General features: G+C 51.7%; 1 protein-coding gene across 1 annotated transcript in view; it reads left to right on the top strand.

Annotated features, from left to right (window-relative positions):
- The first annotated feature begins 9,438 nt into the window (after window positions 1–9,438).
- LOC106735403 (basic proline-rich protein-like) overlaps window positions 9,439–9,773 on the top strand; it is an 8,852-nt gene continuing 8,517 nt past the window's right edge. Inside the window, exon 1 of the mRNA XM_014589768.1 lies at window positions 9,439–9,766. Within this exon, the coding sequence (XP_014445254.1) occupies window positions 9,439–9,766 (328 nt within the window). The remainder of the gene's footprint in view (window positions 9,767–9,773) is intronic.

Below are 9,773 nucleotides of genomic sequence, written 5' to 3'. Positions count from 1 at the left end.
CTTCTGCAGGCCCCACCTCCCAACACCATGCTTTGGGGTGAGGGTCCCAACACTGACCTAGGGCACTGACCTGTCATTGCAATCCCAGAGGAGAAGCTGCAGGGAGCCTGAGGGCGGCTGCAACAGTCCCCAACACCAGCCAAGCTCTGGCACACTCTGGAGAACCTTCTGGAAGCTCAGGCTGTAGAGTGGAAGCCTGGGTCCAGGCCTACTACAGCCAGGCTCTTGACAGGCCTCTCCCTGGGCTGTGCCCACAAGGGTCCTGTAGGCGAGGAGAGGTGGCTGCTGTCCAGACGCAGAGGGTTTGTAGACGGGTTCTTGAGTTCCCTGCTTCGTCCCCAGCTTCTGTTTCTGCAGTCGCCGCCCGATGCCCAGGCTCAGCAGAGGCATGTTACCCTGCCAGCGTCTGTCCAGGCCGTGGACAGTGTCTGCAGTGTCTCTGGACCAGTTGTCCCACTTCACCCAGTATCAAGCCCTCCCCACCTAAATGGGCCTGCTCCTCCCACACCCTGATGGACATGGGAGGGGAAAGCCGCGTGGGGAGCCTGAGGGCTCCTGAAGGGGCTGGACCCGAGCACCTTAGAGGGCCACCTCGAGGGTGTGTAGCTGCCGCCTTGGCCGTGTCACGCTCAGCCTCTGTACACATGTGTGTGCAAGCCTCTGCCCTTGGAGTAGGCTGAGAAAGGGCCAGGAGGAGGGCGGCCCCTCGGAGGCTTGGGAGCATCCCTGTCTCTCAGAAACTTGTCCTCTGAAGCTGAACTCAGAGTTGTCTGGGACTAAAAGAAGCAGTGGTGGAAGAGGGCCCTGGCTGCTGCCTATGCAGGACATTCCTTCTCTACCCTCAGGCCGGGACTCTAGCCAGGTGGTCCCTTCCTGCAGACATCTTCCTGCTTAGTCACACCCAGACCTCAATGGAGGGAGCTTGTCATTTCCAACCCAGACCAAACCCAAATTTTATTTAGCCAAACGCCCTCACCTCCTCGGACCACATGTTCTAGACATAATCATTCACTCGAAGCCTTCCAAGCTGGTGTGCTGCCCAGCGGTGCCTTCTCCCCACCTGGCTGGCCCAGCCTCTGCCAGTACCAGGAGGCTCCCAGTCACCCTCTTCCAGAAAGGTGTGGCTTGACCTGGAGGTGTGTGGGGGTCTGGAGCTTATGGCTGTGGCCGGGGGACCTTGCTGAGGGTCATATCGGGAGAAACTGCTCCCCACAGTAAAGGGTTCAAAAGGTATAACTCCCCCCCCCTTGTGGTCAAGGGTAAGGGTCAAGTGCAAGGGCACCAAGACCCGAAGGGATGAGCGTGATGGGGTCAGAGTCTGGCACCAAAGGCCCCGCTAGACTGCCTGCAGCTCATGCCCAAGCCAGTGGTCAAGTGGGCACAGGGTCCCCTCCCTAAGAGGGCTGTGAGGGCTGAGCCCAGCGAGGTCCAGGCCCAGCACCCTCATCCCCCAGGGGCCAGGGCGCTGGTAGCCAAGAGGCCCAGCACTGCCTCCACGGACCACTTCCCCTCCGAGAAATCTGCTCGATCTTGATTTCACTCAGAGGCCACGTGCTGAGTCACCACGTTCGGAGTTATGCAAACCATCTTATAAATAAATCTGAAAGAGACCAAGCAGAAACAGAGCCAGGTTCCAGGTTCCAGTCGCTGGTGTGGTCGGCCCCTACCGTAGAAATGTGGCCCCCAGCCCTGTCTGTGCTCCCCAACACGGGCCGCAAGTCACCCCGGGCAGGGGAGGAGCTGCTGGCTTGGCCTCCAGGGGCCTCCCTGCAGCAATCTCCCCGCCCCGTCACCACCCAGAGCCATTCCTTCATGCTGTGCCCCGGGAAGAGCAGGCGTCTGCGCGAGGGCCACCTACCCGGACTTGTACGCGCTGTAGAAAGGGAGCCGCATGCTCCCTCAGAGTGAGGGACGGCCCAGCCGGGGGGAGAAAGTCCAGCGTCGGCAGGGGGAGGAACAATGCCGACCCTGCAGGAGAGGCACTGGGAGGCAGGCAGAGCCGAGATACTCCAGCTCCCCAGTCCGCAGGCTTCACTGCAGCCTCTGAAGCTGCCGGGCTTCCACGGCCCAGCCCAGCTGACAGGAGGCTGGGTACGGGACAGAGGTGTGCAGCTGCTGCGTCTCCAGCCCCAGCCCATCTGCAGAGTGACCTGGTCTGGGGGCAGTTGGGGGGGTCTCAGCTGGAGTGTGCCCTGAGTGAGAGCTCTGTCACACAGCTGCTCAGCCCGCAAGGACACTCTCTACAGAGTCAGGGCAGGCTCAGTGCTCAGCCTGGTGAGCCCCAACTCTGGCATGAGGCACGGTGGACAGACTCGGGCCGCTCTTGGGCAGCTTTCTCCCTGCAGGCGGGGCCAGCCCTCATCTGAGGGAGCAGAACCCCCTTCCTGCATGGCGAGGGTGACTCTGAGCTGTCCCGCCTGCCTCAGCACCCATTGAATTCTTCCTCCTTCCTCAGCTCTCTCCACACATCACTAAACTCACCCCACACTGCCAGAGGGGAAAGAGACAGGGCGCTGTCCTACCCTCCCTGGACTACACCCGGCTCGCACAGCCATGCAGGTTGTGGGGGTCTGTCCCACTCCACCCGGGGCAGGGGTTCGGGGCACATGTGCCTGCCCCCTAGCCTGGACTCTCTTAGGCCTCTACGTCCTGACGCCCGCATACCCCCTCCTCCCCGCTGCTCTCCAGACATTGGACGAACCCTTGCAGGGCAGTCGGTTGGCCCTTAGTGAGGCCATCAGTGGGTCAAAGTCATTGACAACAGCAGCTTATGAAGAACACTCTCTCAAAGCCTGTCCTCCACACAGCACCGTGACCTCGGAGTCCCTCCATGGCTCGGCCAGACTGGTGGTCTGGCCCGGCTCATTGTCACTGGAGGCTGCGTCTAAGCTGGGTCTCCAGGCCGAGAGAAGAATCTGACAGCATTTTCTCTTTTGGACTCAGAGAAACACGGCCTGTAGGAGCAGTAGGCTGACTCACGGGAGTGACTGTCTACATGCACCTGCCCCCGCCCAGTTCCACACTGGGGAACCGAGTCAAGACCATCTCACGTAGGCTGCCCTAGGCTGGCATGCCCCCTGCACACCAGGGCGGGGCAGGTGGGTCCATGTGTGTCCTAGTTGGGCCCAGTCAGAATAGCCAAGGCTATGGTGGGAAGGCAGGGCGGCGGCCATGGGGGAGTGGCCGGGGTGGGCTTCCACCAGGACCTCCCAGGCCCGTCCCTTTGTCAGATGCTTCTGGTGACAAAGCGCTTCCTCCCGGGGCCCTCCCAGCATTCCCACAGAAGCTGAAGTTACCTCAGTCAGTGCCAAAGACTAGACATTTAACAAACGTTACATATTATGTGACAAAACAGTGTCTCCCCACATGTTCGAGCTTCCCCTGTGGCGGGCAGAGCACCACGGGCCTCAGGGCTGAGGGAGAGCCTGCCTGCACCACGCGGGGCACCCTACAGGGTTGTAGCAGTCACATGGGAACCTCCCAAGGCTCTGGAATCTCCTATCTCTCAGGGAAAAAGACCCCTGTCCTCCATGCCTGGGTCTGGGGCATGGTGTCCGTCAGGTAGGAGAGAGACCCCAGCCTCACCATTTTGCATCTCTTTTACTAAATTTATTCCTAAGTATTTTATTCCTTTTCATGCTATTGTAAATGCTTCAAAATGAATGCATTTTGGACCAAACCACCAGCTTGTTTGAGCTCTTCCTAGCTGTGAGAGGACTGTGAGGTGACAACACTGCTTGTTGGGGACAAAGGCTTTTAGAGAACGGTTCTCATAAATTGTTTTTGTGCTGATAATTTTTTTTATTTACTTGACCTCTGGGTCACCACTGGCAGAATGCGGAGGGCAGTGAGTTCTGCACTTGCCTTCTGCAGCTCTGCTGTGCTCATTTCTTAGCCCTAATAACTTTTCAGTGGATTCTCCAAGAAATCTTCAAAAAGTTCATGAAAAATGCATTTTATGAGAAAACAACAGGCTGGTTCCATGGCACGGTGGTGGTGCGCTGCTCATAGAGAAGCAGGTCCCATGTGGCGCCCGGAGCGGGACTCCCTGCACAGGTCAGCCCTGGCATGCACAAGTGCCCAAGGCCTGACGGGCTGGAGGAAGGGGAGAGACCACGGGGCTCGCCTCCCTCTCTCTCACACGCATGTGCACATACTCTGTCATGACTAATAATAAACTGTACACGGATTTCAGTATTTTGCACCGAAATAAATCCACACTTTGAAAAACAATTTTAACCAGAGGGTGCCTGTGTGCTTGGGTGGGGGTGGTGAGAGAAAGAAAGTGAGAAAGCACCTAGCAGCTGGGCATCGCTACGCAATCCCTGCTCCTCCACGTCACCCTTTCAGGGTTTGGGGCTGTCTCCAAATGTGTCTGGCGTGTTTCCCAAGCCACCGGGTCCAAGATTTGAGCTACACCGTTGGCCATGTGGGATCAGCGGCCTTCATCACCAGACCACAGGCTAGCCCTAACCTGTACTTTAATTCTATCTTCGAAGTCCTCTCACACTAGGTATGCCATCTCTGAAGAGAGGGAGTCACTCCTCATGGACAACCCAGGTACCCACCTCGCTGGGTCCCGCTGCACTCCTCTGCATGGGGCCGTCATCCCTCCCTGTAACTGCACGCAGTGCCAGGAAGGTGCCGATGCCCCACAGAGGTCTCCTGTACCAGGAGGGGCCTCCCAACCCACTCCAGCCTGACCCGCTTTGTTCCTCTGCCCTGACCCCACTGAACCCTGAAGGTGGGAACGACGTTTGGAGCAGTGTGTGATGATCTGGCCCTCAAGGGGGGCCCTACAAGCACAAGAACACACCGTGAGCCCCCGTGCTCTGTGAGAAGTGAAGGGATCATCTGAGGAGTTGGTGTCGGGGGTCTTGGCCTCACCACCCACGCCCCGCCCCGGCAAGGCCTCAACTGTGAGCAAAGGCCAAGAAGACTGAAATTCAAATGCAGAACAGGACTGGCAGGTGGTATGGTGGTTAAGGCACTGGACTCCCACATGGCCAACTGCGGTCTGAGTTTCAGACCTGGCAGCTTGCTTTCTTACTTTCCCTTTCTTTTTGAGTCTCTCTGTTCAAATTGAAAAAAAAAAATGATGGGGAACCAGCAGTTAGCGTAATGGCTATGTCGCTGGATTCCCACGTAGTCGACCGCGGTTCGTGTCCCGGACCCGGTGGCTTAAAACTCACGCCGGGCGCATGTGCGTGCGTGCCCAAGATCCCGAGAGGAGAATGGAGGAGAAGGGATTGCGGCGTGACCATCCCCCCTGGGGGTGATTTCTCGCTTTCTGTCTCTATGTCTCTCTCTGTCTGTCTGGCGAGCGCACGCGCCCTACAGTGAAAATCTCTCCAAAAAAAAATGATGATGAATAAAATTACATAAAATAATTATAAATAAAAAGGGGGGGGCAGCCAGCAGGTGGCATGGTAATTAGGGGCAATGCACTCCCACATGGCCAACCGCAGTTCAAGTCCCGGACCTGGCGGCTTGCTTTTTCACTTTCCCTCTCTCTCTCTTGCTCTGTCCCTCTCTGGTCAAATTAAAATAAATAAATAAATAAATAAAGTTAAATAAAAATAATTCTTAAAAAATTTTTTAAAACAAACAGAACAGAATATGCAAGACAAGAAACGTGCCAGCTGTGTGATAGGACACAAGCAGAACAGAAGGATGGGGTGGAAGCAACAGTCGAAACAGTAATAATCAAGAATCTCCCCAAGGTAACATCAGACACCAAACCTGAATCCAGGAAGTTCAGACAAAGTAACCAGGCAAATGCCAAAAACAAAGCACAAGCAAACACACAACGTAGTGCCCGAGGTAAACCATGCTCAAAAAGTCCAAGATAATCAGAAAATACTCAGAAAATCTAAGATAAAGAAAAATTGTTGGCCCACCCAGGAGCGGCAAGGGGCAGGCCTTTCAAAGAAGACTCTTCCCTGGCTCCTGAGAACTAGTGATTTCAGGAAAAAAAGAGAAATGAAGAGCTCTTACTGATAATTCAGCCTCCAGCCCACAAACTCAAGTGACAGGGAGCCCCTCTAGCCTTCTCTCTGTCACTGTCTCTGTCTCTGTCTTCTCTCTCTTTTTTTTTTTGTAATTTTTCCTTTTTAAAAGTATTCTCTGAGCTTCCAATCCCTCCTTTGTCTTGCTAATAATCCCCTTTCCTCCACCCATCCAGGAGAGGCAAGAGGCAGACCTTCAGAAGAAGACTCCTCCATGGCTCCTGAAAACAAGCGATTTTTTTATGTTTTGCTTTTTTAAAAAAAATATTTTTTTTAATTTTATTCCTTCTTTTTCTCTCTGTTTCTTTGTTTTTGTTTGTTTCTCTCTCTCTGTCTCTCTCTCTGTGTGTGTTTCCTTTTCTTTTCCTTTTATCTTATCACTCTGCTCAATCTCCATTCTCCGTGTTTCTAGATGGATCTAAGGGAACCATAGCCAAACATTCAAATATTGTTAAGGTTAGCATATTCCTCAATATCCACTGAATCTGCTGCACAAAGGGATAAAAACGAAACAGCAAAGATATTCCAGATCACCTCCTTCTGCATGCTCCTGAATGCTCAGACTGAACTTCAAGAGTTAGAAAGAGGAACCAGCAGTTAGTGTAATGGCTATGTCGTAGGACTCCCATGTAGTCGACTGTGGTTCGCATCCCGGACCCAGTGGCTTAAACTCACACCAGGCATGTGTAGGTGCGTGCCCAAGATCCCGAGAGGAGAATGGAGGAGAGGGGATTGCGGTGTGACCACGCCCTGGGGGGTGATTTCTCATTTTTTGTCTCTCTGTCTCTCTCTGTCTTTCTGACGAGCGTACACACCCTATAGCAAAAAATTTAAAAATAAAAAAAAAAGAGTTAGAAAGAAACACACAATCACAGAACTAAAAATCACCACAGAGCCACAAGAAATATGGGAAAGCAAGAAAATACCTCTCCTCCAAGGGAAAAGAATAAATCCTCAATCCTCTCATCCACAGACAGTTCAAGGGAAATCATGGAAATGTCTGATAAAGAATTTAGAATATTCATAATGACTAAGCTAACAGAGACGGAAGAGAACAGAGAAAATGAACTGTGGAAGAGGCAGGAGAAAGGAGCTGATGAGTTCTAGGAGGTGAGGAAATTCTTGCAAGATTTAAAAGGGGAATTACACACTTTAAAAAAGAATCAAATGGACCTGTTAGAAATGAAGTCTATAATACAGGCAGTCAAAATCTCCCTTGAAAGTATTAAAAGCAGACTAGATCATACAGAAAATAGAATCTCAGACGTAGAAGAGAACATTGCTGGCCTAGAAAAATCCACCAGAAAGAAAGACTGAGAAAATTGTCCAAAAAATGAGAATAATATACAAGAAATACTAGATACCATAAAATGTCCAAACATCTGGATAATTGGTATTCCAGAAGGTGAAGAGACTCATAAGGGCATGGATAATCTATTCCATGAAATCCCACAAGAAAACTTTCTAAACCTAGAGAGGCACTCCAAGTTCCAGTCCCAAGAAATACAAAGGACCCCAAATAGAATCAACCCAAGATCTTCTCCAAGACACATTATAGGCAGGTTGAACGAAACCACAGACAATGACAAGATGGCAAGTTACCTACAAAGGATATCCCATGAGGCTAACAGCTGACCTCTCATCGGAAACTATGTGAGCGAGGAAAGAATGGGAAAATATTCAAAGTGTTAAGGGAAAAGCAATTTTAACCAAAAATATTGTATCCGGCAGGATTATCCTTCATATGGGAAGAAAAGATAAGAACGTTCTCCGATAAACAAAACCTGAAAGAATTTACCAACACCAGATCAGATCTCCAAGAAGTTCTCAGGGGAGTGCTGCCCCAGGAAAATTAAATACAGACACAAAGAAATAAGAGTTTGAAAACTAAGAAAATGGCCAGCTTAATCGTAGGGACAAGTCTGGAGTTGAATATTATATCCCAGAAACCATGAATACAGAAGAGAATAAATATTTAAATATCTAAAATGTTTGAAGATAAAAAAAAGTACCAATCTAGAATTTAGTAACTTGTGAAATGATCCTTCAAGTACTTTCTCAAATGAACAAACATTAAGATCAGGAGTAAGCCAAGGATGGCCCCACTGCGTTTTAACCTCACTCCACAGTCGACGGGTGTGGAGCCACAGGAGCTGTGCCCACGCTGCTGGGATTGCAGACGGGTGGTCGTATCGGAGGCAGCGTGGCAATTTCCCATGGAGATTAACGTACTGTCAGACACAAGCCACTCTCCATGACCTTGACGCTGCCTAGTAATCAGTGTGTGCCCCTTGAATCAATACGAGGGTACTTCAAAAAGTTCGTGGAAAAATGAAATTAAAGTATGAGTTTATTGTATTTTGTTGCTAAACATTTGGAAATCCATATAGAGCTTTTCTCTGATCTTCTTTCTTTCCTTTTTAGTTTATGCTCTGGGGCACATGCATTCACTAGCGAGAGAGAGGAGCGAGCGAGAGAGAGCGAGTGATCAACCCTCACAGGGGCGGCCACATCACAGCCCATTCTCTTCTCCTTGCAGGACTTTGGGCATGTACACACATGCTCCAATATTTCTTCAAACTACCTGGGCCAAGACTAGAACCACACAGTCAGCTATTTGGGTTCCAGTCACCTTAACCACCATGCCCACCTGGCTGGCCCATATAGCTTTTTTAAATATGCATTCTTTATGATCTTCTTGAAAACCCATGTTGGGCCAGCAGATGGAGGAACGGTTACGTTGTTGGACTCCCACGTAGTCGACCATGGTTCAAGTCCTGGACCCAGCAGCTTAAAACTCATACTGGGCACATGTGCATGCACACCCAAAATCCTGAGAAGAGACAGAGGAGAAGGGATTGAGACAAGGCCATCCCCCTGTAGGGTGATTTCTCATTTTCTGTCTGTCTGTCTCTCTGTCTCTCTGTCTCTCTGGTGAGCGCATGTGTCCTATAGCAAAAACCTCTCTTAAAAAAAAAAAGAAATAGAAAACCCTCACGAGTGGATGAATGAATGCTTCTGCTGTGACTTTCTCAGCCAGGTTCTCCTCCATAAAATATTACCCAAAGCTGTTTCCATCAATACAGGACATCTGTAGATTTGATCTGTTAGCAGAAATTTGCCATACTCAACATTAAAAATGCAATACATGTTTCTGAATTCATAATGTTCATATCTATGTTTTTATCAAAATATCAATAGAAAAAGATGGTAGAATAAAAATGTTTGAGAACCTTCCTAACTGCCTACAGCAAAGGTCAAATGTTTAAATAGCTTAACCAACACGAAGCCCATCGGCCCTGGCTCCTCACAGAGGCAAAGGGCAGAAGGAAGGAGCCTGCCCTGCCCTCTGGGCCTTCCCGAGGCAGCTCCCTGGGCTCCCGCCCTGAAAACGCCAACATCGGAAAGTCTTTGTTCCAGACTTGTACACATGCCCGCCTTCGGCCTCCCCAAAGTCAGGGAACGCGAGGGTGCCAGGAAGCCCGGGCAGCGCCGAGCTGGCCTCCTGGGCGGGCTGCGGGACGCCCCCCGCGGCTCTGCCCTGTCCCGCCCCAGGCTCCGCGCCAAGCTGCCCGCGCGTCCTGCCCTGCCCGGCAGTCCCGCGTCCACGCCGCCCACCCTGAGTGTGCCCTGGCCAGCGTTTGGCGTCCTCCGACCGACGGCCGCGGCCGCACTCTCCGAGCTGGGCGGGGCGACCCTGCATCTTAAGCAGCTGTGGCTGGTACAGGAAAGCCCGGCCTGCGCGGTGACATCCGCTGGTGCCCG

The sequence above is a fragment of the Tupaia chinensis genome, unplaced genomic scaffold, assembly GCF_000334495.1.
Source record: "Tupaia chinensis unplaced genomic scaffold, TupChi_1.0 Scaffold000377_4, whole genome shotgun sequence".
NCBI lineage: Eukaryota > Metazoa > Chordata > Mammalia > Scandentia > Tupaiidae > Tupaia > Tupaia belangeri.
Note: the sequence above shows the minus strand (reverse complement) of the source record. Positions and strands in the feature narration are given on the sequence as shown.